Here is a 20596-nt window from a genome sequence, read left to right on the forward strand (position 1 = left end):
ATTGATCGATACCACCTTTCAGTGCAGCTTCCTAAAGCTTATTTTCATTAATAAATGCTATCGCTGTGGTTCCCCTTTATCTGATGCCCCACCCTACTCTCTGCAATCTCCAGTTCAAGAAGTGATAATCCACAAATTTCACACAGGATGAACAACACAGACCCCTAAGGGGGTTACTTTACACACTGATGTGAAACTAAGGAAAAAGTAAAATAAGGGGAACTAGGACTATGGGAACAGTTATGTGATTAAACAGCCTTCTGTGGGAAAAGGCCCATATTAAAATGATGTTTTGCTCTGCTTTACAGGCACTATCCATCTCTATCAGTTTACTCCACAGAGTATCTGAGTCACACTCAACTATAACTGACTGAATCAGTGGATGTTAAGTCTCACATCTGAAGGCAAGGGTTTGGATCCTTTCTACCGCTAAAGATTTTGACTGGTGAATGTATTTGTCTCCCCACCTCTAAGGTGATGGAGTGGCAAGGGCAGATGTGAAGCAGCTCTTAGCCTGGATATTCATGCAGTATCTTCTCAGCGCATCACGACACGTCAGTGCCACTGGCAGCACAGGATATGGAGGCTCTTGAAGTTGATGATATTAGCCCTGCATTGGAAGTTACTGAAGACTTTTTCAATAGTTTTGATACTAAGCTTGATAAGATCGTACAGCCTTCAGAGGTGTATGGTGTACAGGAAGTCCCTGAGCTGGTTGGGCACGAGGTATTTGATCACATAACAGAGAGCAGGAACCTGAGGAATGTCACCTCCTTAGCCAAAACTAGCCTCATCTGGGATCGCTGCAAAAATGGACTCTTGGAAACCAAAGCCCAGGCAGCATTCCCTGCCAAAGAACAGCTTGTGGTGCGGAGGGGAAGAGCTGCTGATAACCTTGCGTGGGTAGGGGAAGGGGAGACTGCAGCTTTTAACATCTTCAGTATCTGTCAGCGGAGGAGAGACAGGCCTCGCTCTGTGAACGACATCCTCGTGCAGAATGAGGAAGCCTCCGCTTTCAAGCCAGGACACAACAGGTCCCGCTCTGATATAAGCTGTGTGGACTGGGGAGTGGTGTTCACAGGCACCGCTCTGCAGCAGCCTCCTCCACCTGCTCAGGACAATAGCTGCGCTCTGCTCTCTTACCTGGCGTTAACTAAGGGGGAGGACATCCAAGGAAACACAGGTGTGTACTGATGCTTTATTGTTTCTATTGATGTGAGGGCTTTCCTGTTTGTTAATATTTATCTTGAAAGAGGAGCTGTTTGTTTAAAAGGAAAAAAACCAGCTGTGAGCTAGCTCTTCAGATGATGGAAATCAGCATAGCTCTGTTATCTTCAGTATAGCTTTTTCTGTTTGTGTGGCTAAGGATCTGTTTTTAAAACAATCCCGACTTCTGTTCCTTTCACAGTTTGAGAAACTACATTTGTTTTACTTTTTGTTCGTACTTCATTCAGTTTGACTCAGGTAAAAAACATTTATGCTTTTTGTGTATTGCCGATCATTTCCTTACCTGATTTTCCTAAACTAAAAAATCATTGAATGGTAAAGCTATTTGAAGAATGGCAAATCCAAACAAAGGCAGTTTTTATTTTAAAAATTAAAGAGAAGCTCTTAAATAGAGGGTATACAAAGCTTTACTGCAAGGCCTGAAATCTCTGCTCTATTTCTTTAAGAAATGCTGGCTATTCAATTCATAAACAATTAGCAAAAACTCAAGCATGCCGTTTGTGCTTGTCAATACTAATGTATCTCTGCCAGCTTTGTATGGGATACAGGAAGTCTTGTTATCAGATTGACGCAGGCATCTCCAGCGAGGCGTGTGAAGCCATGTTTCAGCAAATGATACTTTTTCCTTTTCCTTTCCCAAGCAGCCCACTAGAAGAGATTCTGCTCATGGCTTTGGAAAAGCTGAACTGGTGTCTCCCTCTCTATGATTTATTTTGTAGATGCCAGAAGTGAACTGTGTGCTTAAGGGAAAGAAAAACAGTTCGTGCCACAAAGATTTTATAGTCTAAATAAAGGCATGGCTTAATAAAGGAATTTCAAAAAAACAAAGGGTTGGGGAAGCCTGTATGTGTGGTAGAATGACACCAGTTATAAATAACTAGGCTGTTCAGGGTTAAAACAAGCCTTTTAGGGTGGATTTTCCAAATAAGTCAGCAGTTTTGGGGCATGGAAAGCAGGTGCCTAAATGGTAATGTTTTTAAATATATGTATATACACACAGGCACAAATCTGACCCATGAGTTACTGTATTATGTTATGACATAGTTGCTGTATCCCCAAGCAAGCTGCTCATGGTTTGCAAAGGCAATAAACCTCCTGTTATTTTTCTTCAGGGATATATTGTACCTCCTATAGGCTCTGTTTGGTTCTGCTGCCATCCCTCCTGTGGAAGGTGTCTGCAGGCCTGGAGATAGAGCTGTTGGGTTCTGTCCGCTGTGATACTGTGTGGGCATTTAAGAGGTTAAACTTAGGACTTGACACATTTATGTGCCCCCAGGAACTCCAGCAAAATCTAGTGTCATACAGGTCAATACATGTACCCTGATTGTGTTTGAAGCTTAATCTTTTTGACCTGGTTTCCCCACCCTGCCTTCAACAAAAGGCGGGGGGGGGAGGAGGAAGAGGGGGTTAATTACACTATTTCTAGTAAGAAATATCTGGAGCAAAGAACTAAGCTTCTGGTCTAAGCCATTCTGTATTTACAGACTTGTTCATGTACTTGGCCAGTGAGTGTCATTTCAAACTGCCACTGGATCCCCAAACTCCAAGAAGCAAGCCATTAATGCAGTTGGCCCTGAGCAACAGTGTCCAAGGCTGCACAGGCCTCGGTTCGGTCGCTCCAGGGCTGGAGGACAGGAAACTACAAGAGCGCATTGGGATACACCCCAATGCAGTGCACCTCTGTCTGGGGTGACACACGTTACACCCACCCTTACACACACGCAAGGCAGTGTGGTGTAACTGTTCATAAAAGGAAACAAAATGAAGAATGGAAACAATGATTTTGTGATTACACCCTCCCCCCCCCAGCAAACAAAGAAACCTATTAGGAATTGCTGTCCCAGGCTACGATTGCTTCTGAAGTCATGGACCCTGTACTGAGGTTTCTCTCCCTCCTGCGCAAGAGTCTGGGCTCTCAGGAGCTGAGCTCTCTGCAGCGGAGACAGTGTGGTCAAGTTGGTCTGGGATCTCAGAGATGAGAAATGGATTAGTAATAATTGCTGAAGAAGTTCTAGGAAACTCCTCTAGCCCAGCAGGAGTCGGTAGCTTTGAGGAGCTCTGCCCACACTTACTCTACTGCTTCTCACAAAGGTGGTCAAGGCATTTGTCAGTGTTTGCTTTGTGCCTTCCCAAAGCTTTTCTCCATGAGATGTTTGAAGGTGGTGGTATCATCTTTGAGGAAGGAGAACTTCTGTGCTCTGAAAATGGACTCTTTTAACCTGTTTGCTTGACCTGTTCTGTTCGGCTACTGTGCAGGTTTTAAAAGGTAGCTGTGGTATTTCTTCCCTCTGAGTTAGCAAGAGAGCCTGCCTTAGAGTTTGCTGCTACTGTGAGCTGAGCTGAAAAGAGAAAAGCAAAACCAAGAAAGTGGGTATTGCAGGTATGTGTATTTGGGACTGATCATTATATTCCACATTAAGCCTGGCTCAAAAATGTATTTTAAGCTTGGCTAACAGCTGCTGCAGTGGTTGCAGGGGTCATAGTGGCCTCAGCCTGTTGAGGGATTACTTTCCAAGGCTAAACAAATGTCTGTGAAATACTGAGAGCAACTTCAGCCTCTCCTTTTAGTCTTCGCTGTGGTAAAGAACTTCCCTCCACAGCCTGCAGAGGTCTCTTAGTACTCTGAGGCTGGCCAAGCTGTTGCATGGGCTAGCTTTTCATGATCATTTTTTCCTTATCTTCATAGTATATTTATTACTATGAGTTTATCTGTTCCTGCTGCTCACTTTTTCATAATACAAATAAAGTGAAACTGGATCCTTTCCATGCACTGTGAAAGAAAAGGATTTGAAAAGATTTGGGGCAGTTTTCCTTGGTCCTGCTGGTAAAACAGCTAGTGTACTAGAAAAGTGCTGTTTGTGCTAGAGAACAGTGTCAAGCCCTAAGTGGAGCTAGGAAAGAAGGAAGTTGTAAGCAAATTCAAGGCAGGCTTTTGTATTTCTGTGCATGTGGCCTGGCAAACAAAGGGAGAACACTGTTTCTGCTGTATCCAGTGAAAGCCTGTTTAGATCGTTAAAGCACAACATGTGAGCAGTTATCTTTGACAGTCACGGGGATGTTTTCATTCAAACACGGCCACTCCCTGGGAGTGTGGGTGCTATAGTACTTTCCTCGGGGTAGCTCTTTCTTTGCCTCCCGTGCCTGTGAGCCCCTGGGAACTGCAGAGCTTTCCTTGCGCTGGGCACCTGCATGCTGAAAAACTGCCCCTGTTGCAGAGAGTTAACAGCCTCTTGCCCCTCTCCAGCAAGTAGTTATGTACATACTCAACCAGTCCCGTTGATTTTGGCAGTATACTCTGTCAGGAAGCTGGGCATGTAGGGTAATTTGTAGCACTGTGGCATGGCAAAATAGGCATGTCAAAGAAGGGTGACTTCCCTAAAACTGCCCAACAGGGCCAAATCCTTTTTTCCCCTTCTCTTCAGATCTTTTTACCTGGCCAAGAGCCTAGGCATTGTTTGGGATGCTTTAAAGGTATGATCTTGTCTTCAGGGACTGTGCAGGGGATGCTTCCAGAGAGGTTTGGGCTCCGCTTCCTATACCTCTTGGGTATGTGACATACTTTTCTAGGGTGTTTTTTGTGGCAGGGAGACATAGCTAACCTGTACCTATGAGCAATGCACCACTGATTCATAGATTGGGGAGTGGGGATTGGGGATCCGTGAGGTCTGAGGAATCATTTCACAGTGCTGCTTCCTTCTGTCCCAGGGATCACACAGACTTCAGGGATCTCATTTGTCTACTGCAGCAAGTACTAGCCCTATGTGGCATAAAGAAGCCTAGATTGCACCTTATCCGGATGCTGTTACAAGTGTTGTGCTCAGCAGAAAAGAGAAGGGTGAGTCTGAGAGGATCCTGACTAAGTGTGAGAGTTGATGAGGGAAATTCAAAGGGTTTTCTTCTTTGACTGAATTTATTGTTTGTAAAAGGAGCATGTGTGAGAGCTGTGATGTTATGATCATTCACAGAAGCAGATACAGCACACAAATTGCTAGGCTTGCAGATTTCCACAAGCTGTTCCAGCACAACCTGTGATCTGGGGTGACCAAGGGAAGGATAGTACATTTACGGTTTTGCAAAAGCATCCCTATAGCACTCTCTGTTGTGTCTGTGGTATGCATAAGCCCGACAGTCAGGGCAGACTGATATGCTATTAATCGCCATTTGACTGGCAGAACATTATAGCTGTGTGAAACTGCACAGAAGATAAGGGTGCTGGTCATCCAAGAGACACATGTGCAGAAACAACGCTTCTGCACCTTCCTGTCTTGAGAGCCGGAAGCCTTGTACTGCCTAGTAATAATCCTAGAGGTGTCAAGCCAGTTAGACAGTCAGTGTCCCCATGGCCAATTTATTTTTGGCATTAAAAGGTAGTCAGGAAAGAGGTGACTATGCCAGGGAAAATAGGGGCCTTTTAAGATTTGAGGGAGCAAAATTGTTATTTAAGATCCCGTGTCAGTTGCATGTCCTCCACTGAGCTGGGCTTCTTGCATGCCAGGTGCTGTCTGTGCATCTAGCAAGAGATGGTCCCTTCTCCAAGGAGATCATAGCTTAAATAAGCCATGCAGTAGAGAATGGGTGGGTGAGCAGAGACAGAGAGAGGTGAGGTGCTTTGCTTAGGATCCCACAGGAGCAGAGCAGAGCTAGGAGTAGAGACTGGATCGCCTGACTTCAGCTCATCTGCTGAATGGACCTACCCCTCTCAATCCCTCTGTGAGCTCGGGCAGTGCTGCACCTTGTCCCTGCAGGCTTGCTCCCGGGTGTTCCTTCGGCTGGGGCTCCCTTGGAGCTGGAAGGGTCCCGGGGGCTGGCAGAGAGCAGGAGCAGCGGAGGGTGGTGGGGCTGGAAGGCTGGGTTGGCGTAGGGTGATGTGGCCTGATTCGCTCCCTGGCGTGGGAGGCCGTGGGAGGGTGCAGAGCGGTGGAGACGGGAGTGCAGTGGGTGGCGATGGGAGGGGCTCGTGTAGAGTAGATAATAAGTCTGCAGTGCAGGGGGATTACAGTAAACAGCACTGATGAGTTTGGTTGTGAGGCCATGCTGGTCAGGAGGGCTGTTCTTAATGGAGAATTTGCTCTGGAGTTATGGCCCTCCATAAACCTAATGATCAGAGTTTTCATCTCCTGGGGCAGTGCTGATTGCTTCCAGTGATGTTGTGATGACTTTCATAACTGAATTTTCAGGTTAGTTCCTATTACACTGTGTAAGACTTTTCCCTTAGTGATGTCAGCTAACTCTCCTAATGTGAACTGACCCTGTTTTCGTAGCTTTGTCAGTCACTTTATTCCCTTTCTTCCTTCTCTTTGAAGTTGAATGAGTTTATACAAAAATCAGCAAATGCATCTTCATTTGATATTCCCACTTCTTTTGCAAGTGCTGCTGTTCTGTGCATCTCCTAGCTGGTGATACATAACCATCTTTTTCAGCATGCTATACCTTCCCTCTGTTCCAGAGCTGAGGATCTGAGTCCCGCTCTGTGATGGTCTTGCACCTTTCTGTCACTTCGGCAGAGTTGAGCCTGCTTCTCCACTTCCGCCTGGCACAGGCGCTGCATTAGGAGGTGCAGGGTGCTGTTCTGCTCGGCAAGTGGGTGACTTGCTGCAGAGGAGCAAAAAGGACTGGACGGAGTGGCTGGGCAATAGGGAGCCCATCCCGTGGGCTTCCAGTGGGGTTGCTCCTGGTTCAGAGGAATGTACAGAGCCACACTTGAAAGAAAGAAAAATAATTTGTTCAAGTTCTTTATCCAGCCTGTGTGGGTGGTTCATACAGTTAGGTGCTTGTTTTTGGTGTTTCTTTGTGCTGTCTACCAAAACTCGGCTGAATAGAGGATTTCTGGAAACAGGTATACTCTAAAGGTTTGGCTCAAGAGTTCCAACCTTTGGCTATTTAACTAATGAGCAATTACAGCTGGTTTTAAAAGCACATTCAAGTCTAACCTGCTTTTTTTACATTTTTGTTCTTCCCATTTGCGGAAGGGGCACATGAGAGCATAAATCCAGTGCTTCTAGGAGAGAAGTGCAGTTATTCTATAGATATTTGCATTTACCATGGCTAACTAATATAATGGAGTAAAAAAAAAAAAAAAGAAAAGAAAAGAAAAAGCTAAACCAACGTTGCCAGCAATGGACAAATCTAAAATTAAGAGGTTGCCAAGTTTGACATTTCAAGTGAGGTTTTGCTTTTCCTTAGCTTAAGGAACATGAAAAAAAAAGTGAACACTCTTGAGCTGGAGGGAGATTTTTTTTAGTTGATATAAATTAATGCAAACTGCTTCCTAGTTAAAAGGTTTCGTTACTGTAATGGTCCCTTGAAAAGAGGTGGCGTAAGGAAAATAAGCCAGACTTGGCTACAGGAGAGCCAGCTGCTGGGAATTTGTTGCTAAATATCAATTCCATTGCTTTGGGAACCAAGTGAAATCTGATATACCTGCCTGAAAAAGATACATCTGCAGAGCCAGATGGGAAAACAGGTGGGAAGGAAAGACTGTTTTTAAGTAGGAGGGAAACAGGTATCATGGATGTCAGTCATACCAGCTGAGGAACGGTTTGTCCCTGATCCAGCAAAACCCACCAAGCAGGTGACTAGTCCTGCTGAGTTGAAGGTGAGGTGGCTCATATGGCTAAACTGTAGGTATGTATTTAGACTGCTTTCTTGTACAAGGCTTGGTGGCTTATTCTTTGGGAGGACCGACTGGAGATGAGCAGTCCAATATCTTCTGCCTTACCTTTTTCAGCTTTTGTCTGTTGACGTTAGCAGCGTGAGATGAGGCTGTGTGGGGTGGTGCTCAGTTTGAGGGCTTCCCATGTGCTTTGAGAACAGCAGCGAGTAAAACCACTCAGCTACTGGGAAAGTGGGCAGAAGACTGACTGTTTTGCACAGAAGTAGACAAAAGCACAAGTGAACCGAGTCAGCCAAGTTTATCTACAGAGTCCATGGCAAAGCTGAGAGTGGGACCCAGGAGGCCTGATTCCCAGGAGGCTCTTTTATCTCTGGCCAGGACTGCCATGCCAAAACTGTGCTAAAATTAGACACTTGTTGGAGAAAATGTGTTTTGGTGTTCAAGGTGACTTCCTGAGGAGATGGGGTTTTTGCAGTTGTACTCTCTGAGCATGTGTCTGGCAGTGCCATCTGAAAAACTGCTGAGCCTGTGGGACAGATCCAGCCTGACCGGAGAGAGCATTACAGGTGCTGTAGGTAGCTGTTAAGTTGTATGGAGACAGGATTCTGGAGATAGGGGAGAAGGGCTGTTGACAAAAACCCTGTGACAAATGCTAACTTCTTATTAGGCATCAGAAAATCCAGAGAGGAGGGCTGCCTCAAGAGGCAAATCCCTCCAAAACTGGGCGTCTCTGGTTCTGCGCTTTGCCAGGTTACTTGCTCTTACCAGAAATGCTTCAATGGTACCGAGCAAGTTTTCCTGCCTTACCGACAGGGACATATGTACACTCAGGTGTTCAGCAAAATAAATCTTCTGGACATGCTGAAAAAGCATTTAGGCTCCCTCTCTTGTAGTGCTGGTTAGCACCCTGACTGCCCCCTGAACGAGGAGAGCGGTAGATGTGCGCAGTGCAGGGTGCCCAGCAGGGATGAGGCAGGAGCTCCCGAAGAAGAGGGCAGAAGCAGATGGAGGACATCACCCTGTCTTCCCCTGCTGCATCTCCCTTTGTTTCCCTCTTCCTCCTTCCCCCTCCTCCCTTGAAATTATAACTCCAAATGGCTCAGACGTGGGCCATTTACTGTGATTATTTCCCTTTTTTACTCTTCTTCAATTTACTCTCCCTGTCTCTGCAGGGAGGAAAAGAGATGCTGTTTCTCTTTGGAAGGTGGACGGAGGGAAGGTACCATTTACTATCTGAGTGGAAAGGTATTATCTGGCACGCTGCACATCAAGGAGATAAAGAAGCAGAGGGTTGTAAGGGGTGTGTCTGTGGTGTATGGATGTGTATGGATTCAACCCATCTCTGCCAGCATCTACTGCCCTGACCTAAACAATATGAGACATTTGAATTTTAATCAAGTTGGCTGCTGGTTTTGTCCTAGATAGAGTGAGAACTGGTGGAGCTGATTCACAAGAGCTTGAGGGAAGGAGTGGGGCGAAGGAGGGAGAGGGGGTGCCTCTGTGAAAGGCAGAGAGAGATAGCTTTTCTCTAACTTAACAAAAGGCAGGCAAACCTGTGTGCAGACGAAGGAGGGGTGTCTGGGGGAAGGTTACGAGTTTGTCTTATTATGGAGAAACTTGAACTGTCATCTATACTTGATGGAAGCGAGAGAGATTGTAGTTGGAGCTGCAGAAGCACTGCCTCCCTGATTGGATTAATAGAAAAGGAAGATGACTCTAGAATGGCTGTCCATTATCTGCACTACAAAGGGATTAGTGTGGGTTTCAGAGAAATTAATGGCTTTTGAGTTAGCACAGAAATACTAATGAATGTCAGGGCCAGAGATGTACGGTGAACAAAATTGGTTCTCTTTTTGTGTGTGTGTGTGTGTGTGTGTGTGTGTGCGTGTGTGCCTCTGTGTGTCTGTGTGTATCTATCCATTTGAGGTATGAAAGCGTGCTTTTTCTCTGCCATTTTACGTTTTAGAGTGGGCTTTCAGTTTTCACATTTAGCCAAAATACTCTTGAGTAGCTTATTTGTCTGCAAGGTATAGTTACATCGACTTCTTTTGAACCTTTTCAGACCTAGTGCCAAAGTAGTGATTTTTTTAATTATTATTGTGCTTTTTATCATCTGTGCAGGAAATCTTTGTAGGTAAAGTGCAGAGTATTTTGAACATGGTGTTAAATACAATCTCCATTCTGGGTATGTGTGGGCTAAGTCGGGGAGCTGAGGATGGGCTGGCTAAGCAAAACCTACAGGTGTCCTTTTTGTGCCTGTGGATGGGAAGCAGCATCCTTCCCCAGTTTTTAACTGCCTGCCCCATGTTTGCATGTTCACATTAAGTGTATCAAACCAATAAATTCTCATGTATGTTAATCAAGTTTGGCTGGAACTTGACTACTTAATCCTTATGAATCCTTAAAGTTGGTCTTCACTGAAGAGCTGGCCAGGACTTTCATACTGTTGCTGTCCTTAGTTGTCCTCCTGCCCATATACAAAACTCTCAATCATGTACAATGGTGCTTTCCGCCCAGGACAGGGGGCCCTCCTCAGACTGTGTGTTATAACCCAGACTCTGCTTTCTCACAAGTTGGTGTCAGAAGCCCTTCAGACTAGAGACTGTCACCAAGTCCCTCAAATACTCACAGACCTCCGGTATCCTTCCCTGATTGTCCCTGTGCCCCTGGAAGGACGGATAGACTTACTGATAAGCCCGTGGTGGGGAGAGTGGTTCAGCCAACTATCCTAGCCGTACTTGCTGGGAAGAACGGTACGTGTTGGGACACAGTAACTTCTATACAGGTTCGTCTTTGACTGTTCGTTCCCCAGCGTCATCAAACCCAGATGCTTCTGTTCCCTTCACTCTTCATGAAAAACATTGTAGGGGTACTCAAAAGTGATCATGTCTAAAATTTGTTAGCACGTGTGCTGTTGATTTATACATGGTAACTGGTTTAACTGTGATTCTGAAAATCTTTTCTGCCTCCAGCTCTCTACCTCATCCCTCCTTCAAAAGTTGTCAGCCTGATGGCAGAAACCACTAGTGAAGCAGGCCCAGAATTGCTGCAGCTTGTTAAGAATTTGTTTCTCAGTGCTGGATTACTTGGTGAAAACAGAATGTTCACATGTGTTAACAGTGGCTGAGGTGGTGCAAATCGGATTGGAACAAGTTTTGCACTGAAACCTTTTTTAAAATTCAGAAATTCTTTTGATAACTCAGTTTAAGTTCTTACTATTTTGATGCCCAGAGCAACTTGTATATGGGCTGATGTTCTCAAAACAAAATTCCCCTTGACTTTACCTTGGGCCAGGATTTTTTGTAAGGGCCTGATCCAAAGCATCTGAAGTACTGAGGCATTTAGACATGTGCATCTGAGTCAGGGCAGCCTCTTTTTTTTATTTTTGGTCATTTCTACTCATCCTAAGCCTGATTCTCATAAATCAACAAAACTCCTTTGTAGTAAATGGAGCTAGGCAAAATGTTCTGGTCTTGGGTCATGCTGAAATGCAGTGAGAAACTGCTGTCTTTGGACACAGTTCTCCATTCCCTGTATCTTGTGTAAGTCTATTACATGGGTGTAAAAGGGGTGTAAAATGCTATCAAAGATGTTGCTAGAGTCACTGTGACAGAGACATCCAGACAACAATGTAGAGCTACACTGGTCACTTTTCTGTAGGATTTAGCATTTTGGGGTTGCCATTCTTGTTTTACTTGATAATACTGTACTCTTCTGAACTAGGATCTGGAAGACCTGCAACTGTTCTGTTGCTTTGTTACGATCCTCCTGGATAATCACAGGAAAATTGTTTTGTTTCTCTGTCCCTCTGTTTCCCTATCGCCTTTTTATAAAGTGTTTTGGTATTTGCGGATAAAAAAGTGCTATACTTTTCTTGACTCAAAGGTATAGTCAGCTGATGATGAATATAGCCTACTGGGTGAAGGCTGTTCCAGTGATTCTAGGTTTGAAACATACGATGTATTGATAGGAGAGATGTATAGACCAAAATGACATAACAGTGTGAAATGATTCATTTAAAAAGAATTAACAGTTATATTTTCATTTTGTGTCTTCCAGAACACAAGCCAACATTCCCAAATATTCTGAAGAAGGGATACTTAGAAATTAGAAGGGACAATGACAGCTACTGGCAAACCTGTTATGCTGAGCTCTCCCCATATGAACTGTACCTGTATTGCCTGGACAGCAGTGGCAATCAGACTCTTCCCACAGTGTATCCGCTCATGCATTTTCAAAGGGTCACTGTTACTGGTAGCATTGAAACCAAGGTGGTGGACACTGTTCTGTCAGACAACTCACAGCTACAGCTGAAGGCAGAGTCCTCATGGGAGGCTTTGGACTGGGGGCAGAAACTCTGGGAAGTGGTGCGTGCCTCCATGCCGACTTTCATGAGACCGCAGGAGAAGCTGGAGAATGCACCGAAGCCTGATGACAACAGTGACCTTCCTCAAACCAATGGATTGCTAGAGAAGCCCATGGAGCTTTTGTTGTCCATGAATTTGACTGAAAGCACTAAAGAGTACCAAAATATTCTCAAATCAGGGACTCTTTATAGGTTGACTGTTCAGAATAACTGGAAGGCATTTACTTTTGTCTTGAACAGATCTTATCTCATGGCATTCCAACCGGGTAGGCTTGATGAAGACCCTCTACTGAGCTACAACATTGATGTGTGCTTGTCAGTCCAGACAGATACTCAGGATGGCTGTGACTCTTGCTTTCAGGTCATTTTTCCTCAAGATGTCCTCCGCCTGCGTGCAGAGACCCGTCAGAGAGCCCAGGAGTGGATGGAGGCACTGCGAGCAGCAGCCAGTGCTGCTAGAAGCTTAGGTCAGGACCTGCAAGTCACGCTTAGGAACAAACCTGGAGATCGGCCTTTTGGAAAAGATTTTAGAAAGAGCAAGCGCCAGTCTGTGACCACCAGCTTCCTGAGCATCCTGACCACATTGTCGCTAGAGAGAGGGCTCACAGTTCAGAGTTTCAAGTGTGCAGGTAAGCAACTGAGCTGCAGAATCTGCACCTACTCTCCTTGTCCAGGAAAAGAGGGGAAAAAATCCCTTGGAAGAACTCACATGCATTTTAGCAGCGCAAAGCTGCTCCCTTCCTTTATCTCTGGCCATGGGCACTTCAGTGTGTTAGCCTTTTCTTACTCTCTGTAAAATAGGGTGAAAAGCCTATGAGACATACAGGAATTCAGCAGTGTTTGAGTAGTTGTGAAACACTAGGTCCTGCACATGTAGCATACAATGCTGAACGGGCCAGGGCTTCATTCCAGGATAACGGATTTTCTCTGCTGCAGGCCACTGGAAGGATGGTCCAGAATCAAAGGGAATTCTGGCTATTACAGCTTTCCAACTTCAAGCATGTTTCTTTTCTTTTATTACTGTTTCCTTTTATTATTGTTTCCCCTCCAAATCCTTTTTGGAGCCCAAGTTCAGCTCTGAGCCTTCTGGGGAGACTCCTGAAAGCATGTATACGCTTCCCTGAAATAGTCATTTGGCTATGCGTGTTCTAACACTGAGGTTGAGGCATGAGCTTATCTGCTTATTTCTTCTCTTGAGGCAGAGGTGAAAACATGACCTTAAGCATCTGCATCTAATTATTCTTAACCAAAATCTTAGTTCATTTGAATGCTGACCCTAGCCCAAGGCAAAAGCATGGTTTTATCCTCTTGGAGAGTAAAGTAAAAATAGAGGGGACCCATGTAAATGCAGTCCATTATCCTGTTACTTTGGCAAAGGTACTTTGTGCCCAGATTGTGTTCTGTGTCTGGCTTCAGTTGCATGAGCTTAGAAATTATCAGCTGCATCAGAAACAGCTTTTTAGAAGGGTTTTCCCATTTTGTTGTAGAAACTACTAGGGTCCTGCCTCCTCTCTGCTTTGCCCTGGGGTGGGGGAGCTGTCTGATGTGGCAGTCCCTTGTTGCTCTGGATGCACACATGGCTCTGGGGAGGTGTGGTGCAAGGCTGTGCAGGCCCAGGGCCTGCTGGCTGGCCCGCGTCCCTGCTAGGGGAGACCCAATCCCCAGAAGCAGTAGGCTGCCTGTGAGGCTGGCTGCGGGTGCAGCTGGATTCATGCCTCCCTGTTAGTGACCTGCAGATCATCCTCCTGCCCAGCTCTCCATGGTGCGCAGGACCTGCCTGGTCACCTGTAGTTTTTGTGGGAGTAACTGTGTGCCAGGGTCTTGCTGAAAGCTAAGGTGCCTGGGTACTGTAATAACTTTGGTCGCCTGAACACCATTGGATACCTAAGTCCTTTAAAAATATCTGCTGCCTGTAAAACAGGGACATGGTGATGTCTTTTTTTTAATGGTAACTGTGAGAATGAAAGCAGCAGGGAGGCTCTGGGAATGGGTCAGGTAAAAGTCCCCAAGATGGATCCAGCCGGATGTGTTGCCTAGCAGATTGGTTTTGTGAAACTCCGGAAGGCAGCAGAATTAACAGCCTCAGTTTAAGGTAATGTCCCAGATTCCGTTCAAACTTTATTCCTTTCTCATTTTTTTCATTCAAAGTTCGGTAGAGAAAGAATTTGTCATTTTCTTCCGTCCTCTGTCTAAGGTGTAGGAGAGTTACAAGTGAGCATTGCCAATGATCTCCTCAAAAGCAGGATCAGACCCCAGAACAGCAACAAAAAAAACCATTGTTTCCAATGTGGAAGGGATTTTGGTCTTGCATTATGTAGTATGGAAGCAGAATTTCACATGGAAAAAGGTGCATTTCTTCTCCCAAACTTGGGACACGTCATCTGCAGTCAATCATGTATACCTGATAGAAATAAAGCACTCTGACTGCCAGAGTTGCGTGAAGTTTTTTCGTGATACACTTATATATGAGGCATTCCCAGTGCTCCTGTGAACTCCTTTTAGTGTGCAATACTGAACAAAGGGTCTCGTGCAGAGAAACACAGCTTGCGGAGAGTCTGTGAGAACCAGGCTGATGGGACTCACTACCTGAGGACGGGGACACACAGCCCCTACTTCAGGTGGTTTGCGGTGTGCCCTGGGACCCTCACAGGAGGTCTTTAAGCTTGTGCGGGGGCTTCTAGCTGTTACCACAGTACAAGTGAATGAATAATCATAATTATAACTGGGAGAAATGGAAATCTTGTCCGGCTCAGAAAAGCTTATGCTGAGGAGACTCTGGAGGCGCACCAGCAAGCTGAGGCGCTCTCCTTGCACCTTGCTCCCTGCAGGCAGTTTGTGCTGTTCCCCTGCATGGGCTGCTGTTTAACCTAAGGGGCCTGCTGTTGGTAATTACATCTTGCAGGCATTGAGAGCGGTTTTCCCCAGCGCTGCTGGGAGGGGTAAGCTTGGAAAAGGACGGGGAGGGGGGAGGAAGAAAAGTTTTGCTGTGAATTCTTCAGCCATTTAGTGCAAATTCCTGTAATTACCGTCTTTGTGTCCTGTCCCAATGGCACATAATACAGCAGAAGCTTTTCCTAATTGAGACCTTACAGGAGGTACAAATCCCTCCTTTGTTCGGCCTGACAAATTAGTGCCAGAAAGTGGCAAGGTCCGAGTGGGAATCAAAGGCAAGCAACACAAAGATGGAACTTAAGGCTACAGTAATAACCCTCTCTAGTCCTGCAGGGGTGGGAGGGAAGGAAAAGTAATGACCAATGAAAAATGAAGGGTTTTTTTGTTATAAATTCCCTTGACATGACAGCACCTCAGGGCTGCTTTATTTATTTAGGAAAAGTGATTAAATAGTAATACAACAGGGCAGACCATTGTCTCTTGAGCTGCCCCCCTTTCTACAGACCCCTGCTGCCTTGGCTAATTGATTGACAATGAACCTCTGATAAAGAAGGTTGTTGGGAGGACCTGATGGGGACCCTCTTCCCCCCCTTCTCTTTGCAGTCTTTGTGGGGTTCCCCTCCCCATTCCTCTGTTTGAATTGCCCTCTGCATCCCCCTTTCTGAAAAAGCTTTTCAAGGGACTGGTCGTGGACAAACAGCTGACACTCACAAGCAGGTAGGGAAGAATGCCAGTGTCTGTGCCTTTCTATTGACAAGTTTATCTTGGAGTCTGACTAGCATTTTTCAACTCGCCATGTAAGCCAGGGCGGTGGTGTCAGATGTGGTCATGAAGCAGGGAGGACAACCTGTTGGTACCTCGGCGTCAGAAGGGTAGCCTGCAAAAAATTTTCCTTCGCTTGGTCATCAGATAGAAGCTTTTCCCCATGTTTCTAACACTGTCTCTTGTAGAAGGCAGGACGTTACCTCTCGTGATTTCCAAAGGTGAATGAATAGGTCACTGATTAACAGTGGCGAGGTGTGTTTTAATAAACCTTTTTACCTTTGCTGCCATTATTTGTATTTTTGGCTTGGAACAGTAATATTTTTTGGAAAGTGGTGGGAGCTAGAAACGGCTGGCACCAGAATGGCAGCCTTCTCCGTCCTTCACATACAGTTCACATAGCTGTAGGCTTGGTCTCGTCCTGTTGCTCTTGCACAAAGTACATCTGTGTTCCCATGGACAGTGTTTGGGGCTCTGAGCAGGTGTGACATTTGTGAGCATTGGTTTGCTCAGGTGAGACTTTGGGGAGACCTGCCCATGCCCTCACGTGGATATGAAGTGAAAGCTGGTCATGAGTCCAAGCTGATAAACATTAAGTTTTGTGATTTGTTTTTTAATATGTAGCTAATGAGAGGCATGCACCGTGATAGGGTGTTTGGTTTTATTTTTTATACATTTATTTAATCGGGATGCAAGAGAAATCCCCCAGCTGACCAGGTTAGGAATTTTGGGTGAAGTGACTTCCATCAAACCATGTGTTCGGCAAGTGCAGCATCTGCCAGGCAGTGGTGGCCAGGGGTGAGCACTCCAGTGGCTGTCCTGTCTCCCTGTCTGGCCATCTGTGTGCTCCTGTGCGCTCGTGGGGAAAGGCAGGCATTGCTTCTGGAGGGCTTCAGAAGCAAATCTCCCCAGTGGCACTTTTCCTGTTCCCTTGGCTCATGCCTTCACTTTTCCATAGATGGGGAAGACAAATGACCTTTCCCCTTGTTTTTTGCCTGGCTCCTGTTCTTTCAGTGATGCTCTTTTCTGTCACCTTTTGCTGTTTCTCTCCTTGTACTTTATTAAAACAAACAAACATTTTTCAGGGAAGTTGGTTGTGTCTGCCAGGATCGCCTGCTGCTTAGACAGCAAGGCCTAATGGATATGGGAGTTTCTGCCTTCTGCAAAATGTGCTTGACGCCTCTTTGTCTTTCCTTGCTTCTAATCTGGGGTGCCTTCTGTCTTTCCTTCCCTGCTTTCTCCTTTCCTCCTCACTTGCCAAAAGGATAAATACTGCCGTTAGGGCTCCATTGACTTGGCTGGCTGAACTGAACACTAGGAGTAGAGAAGCCAAGGTTAGTAAATGGCCTATTTCTTGAGCCCACAGACTTGTCAAATTGAGCAGCAGGTGGAAAGGAGTCTTTCTGCCTCCAGTGCTGTGATTCTTTGTGAATATGGGGAGAGTCTGGTGCATCATGCCCAGCTCATGCAGCCTCTGTGTTCTTCCTAACCCCACTCATCTGAAACCAGTCCTATCTTCAGTAAAAGTAGACTTGCTTCTTTTCCTCACAAAAATAAGTATTCTCCTTATACCCTGCAAGCCAGCAAGCGTGATTTGAAAAAAAAAAAAAAAAAGCACTTTAATGATACAAATACCACATTGACTTAGTCCAGCTTGTCAGAAAAATACAGATAGTTGAAAAGTATGGGTGCTCGTTCCTTGAATTTAGCAAATACTTCATGAATCGTCATCACACGCAGCACCTATTTGATGGCAGCAAGCCCCTGAAGTAAAAATACTAGGGGACAAATCTTAGCAAACTTAGCACAATAGTAGAATACCAGAAGGTCCTTCAGAAAGCTGGCAGCACTCTGTTCTTATGACTTTGCTAGTCCCAAATGGCAATTGCTCTCACCTGTCCCAGGCACTTAGGGTTGTGCTTGCTTATTTTGTGCTTGGTTTCATTTCAGTTCATCTCTTTTCATTCTCTGACTTAAGCAGCTTTTTGCTTTCTTTGTATTTGAGACACTGTAATATCCTTTGCGAATGTGTGTTGCATTGTAATGGCTGTGTTGTTCAAGTATATTCACTTTAGACTACAGTCCTCCAGTCTCGTATGTGACTTTCAGGCCCTGTTTCTGTTGATTCAGAAGTGAAACTTCCATTGATAACAGTGGTATTTTTAAACTCTTATCTTACTCTTTGTTAGACAAAACCAGTTGAGCAAAAAAACATTGTCCATGGCTAAACTATTGTTTGGAAGATAACACCATGGTTAAAGTCCTCTGGCTTCTTGGGAGGAGGGATGGGGAAGTTTCCAGTCAAGGGTGACTGGAATTTGTGTAGTGGGGAATACTTCATTTGAAGTAAACCTGCATGTTTCAAAGCATGTCCACTGTTCCATGGTGTCTTTGCTCTGTGACAACTCCTGTTCGGCAAGAGATAAGATATTGCGTGGTGTCTCTTCCATTTGCTTCAGTTGATTAAACCTATTACTAGTCATCAGTTAGGATCACAGAAGCCATTTGATCTTCAGAAGTAAGGCAAGTGAGTTCTTCAATCCAGTTTTAAATGGAGTTGGCTGTTGAAAATGGTAGTCAAAAATATTAGCTTTTCCTAAGCTGGTAGAAGTTAGGTCCTTCACCTTCTTGGGAGCTGGCTGACTCTTTAGCGAAGAGGGATTTTCCTCTTCATAGGATTTGGTCTGGAGGTGGCCTGCTCTTGCCCAGAAGGGCAGTTTAGATGCATACCCGGCCAGCTCGCTGCCTGTCGTGCACCCTGTCATGCCTTTTGTAATCCTCGGTTGGTGTTGCCTTTGCCTCAGCCTTGCGGGCAGAAGAGCCTGTACAAATGTTCTGGCTGAATAAATCTGTGTATTTCTCCTGGCAGATTTAAAGGGTGCCTGCTCTCTCTGTATAGGGAAGGGTGACCCTGTCACTCTGATCTGCTCTCTGGAAACAGTTCCACAGGTTTTCAGCATGTTGATTTTTTTTTTTCCCCCATCAAAAAGATAAATACTTGTGCTTTTTTCTTTTACTGGTATCCATGATGCTGGGAGAATGATCTCAATTCTGCTGTATCTGAGAATGTCTGTCCTCACTGTAGGTTCTGCGTTTGTCTTTGGCTGTTCCTTGTTTCCTCCAGCCTCGTGGGTGCTAAATATTAGTTCCGCTACCCCCAGAGAACTCATGGTTTTTGTCCGTCTGTCCCATGAAGCCAGTTCAAAAGAAGATGCCCAAATCAGTCTAAATGTCCTAGTCTCAACAGTGTTGGGATGGCAAAAGCTACATCTGGACACATGGCAGTGTTTTCAGCCCCGAAAGCTCCCAACTTCCAAATTCTTCTCTAGAGAACCTGGAGATTCCATACTAATCATGTTATGAGACAGAACTTTATTTGGTGGGCTAGCATCTTTTTAATCGATCAGGTCAGCTTTTGCTAATAAAGGCCTTCCCTTCCCAGGAAGACACTCCGCAACACTTTCTGCAGGTACAGCTTTTTACCAGCTCCCCTGAACTAGGGTATGACTGTTCATTTGGTTTCCTAAGGAAACAAAGGTTATGTTATGTTATGTTTGCTCTCAGTTTTACCCCTGCCCTATATGGCTTGAATCTATCTGATAGTTTTAACAAAATTTGACAGAGGAGAAGAGGTGGCAAAGGTGTCGGGATCTTACAGGTTCCACAGAAGCAGACATCAGATGGAGCCCCTCTTAATGCTTCTCTGAAAGAAAAGCTGCAGTGCATGTTTTGCCTTTGCTAAGCATCTGAGAATCCACATGGGTGTGCAGCCTTGAGAGACAAATGCAGAAGAAACAAGGCTCTGTTAGGTCCACTACAACAAAATTAGTGTTCGTGTCTGTGTTGGAGAGTGGTAGGGCTCTCCCCCTTCCTCGCATGCCAAGGCCGTGTATTACTGGCAGCGCTATTACATGTGGATCAGATCAGAAGCAGTGTAAAAGAAGTTAGAGACTAAACTAGAGGCCAGCTACTAAGAAGTTTTCAGGCTCCGAGTCTGGCCTTCTGCAAACAACTGCCTGTGTAGTGGTATGTGACCAAGGGGAGATTGAGCGAAACATCATTGGCAAGCCCAAACTCATTTGAAAATAAATAACCACACTTACTGCATAGTCATTCCTTGTGTTAGAAGTAGGTACAAAACCAGCTGGTGTATTCAGACTGAAACAGGGCTGATGTACCTATCTCTAGGTATATTAGTAGCCCCTGTATCAGATACAAGAAACTTGGCAAAAGAGGAAGCCTTCAGTGTAAGTGAATGCGTGAACAGTGCAGGGGTAAATCCTCCTCAGGTGAACCGCAGAGCAGATAGGAGAACTGAATTAAGTAGAGGCTTGTTCTGCTAAATGCCTCTCTCACCTGGCCACAGCTGAGGTCATTAGCACCAACATCTATCTGCTCTGATCACATAAACGCCCGCTCTTTGCTCTGGCCTCTTGTCTACCTTCCCAGGATAGAAAGCCAAGCATGAATGTAAACAACTGTAGGACTGGGAATACCATTATTAATTATCCTCAAGTTGTATGCTTACTCCTAGCTGGCAGCCTTCAGGAGCTGGCCCAGAGAGCGTGTTCAGCCCCCATCCCTGACTAAGAAGCTGCTGAATTACTGACTGCTGCCAGTCCATCATTCCACAGGAGCTATTGTCTCTTCTGTCAGGCAGTGCTTCAGTGTCTCAGCAAAGCACCAAATACTGCAGAGAATAATCCTGTGAGGTGCAGGGAGGAGAGAATGGTAAA

General features: G+C 45.3%; 1 protein-coding gene across 3 annotated transcripts in view; it reads left to right on the top strand.

Moving 5' to 3' along the window:
* Positions 1-20596, top strand: part of PLEKHM3 (pleckstrin homology domain containing M3) — a 97917-nt gene that overhangs the window by 10075 nt on the left and 67246 nt on the right. For all 3 annotated transcript variants that reach the window (XR_010390040.1, XM_064515218.1, XM_064515220.1), the window contains exons 2-3: positions 309-1183; positions 11900-12835. Coding sequence is in view for 2 of the 3 variants with exons in the window: in XM_064515218.1 (XP_064371288.1) it covers positions 580-1183; positions 11900-12835 (1540 nt within the window). In the remaining variant the exon portion in view is untranslated. The remainder of the gene's footprint in view (positions 1-308; positions 1184-11899; positions 12836-20596) is intronic.

Source organism: Dromaius novaehollandiae, chromosome 7 (genome assembly GCF_036370855.1).
Source record: "Dromaius novaehollandiae isolate bDroNov1 chromosome 7, bDroNov1.hap1, whole genome shotgun sequence".
Classification (NCBI taxonomy): Eukaryota; Metazoa; Chordata; class Aves; order Casuariiformes; family Dromaiidae; genus Dromaius; species Dromaius novaehollandiae.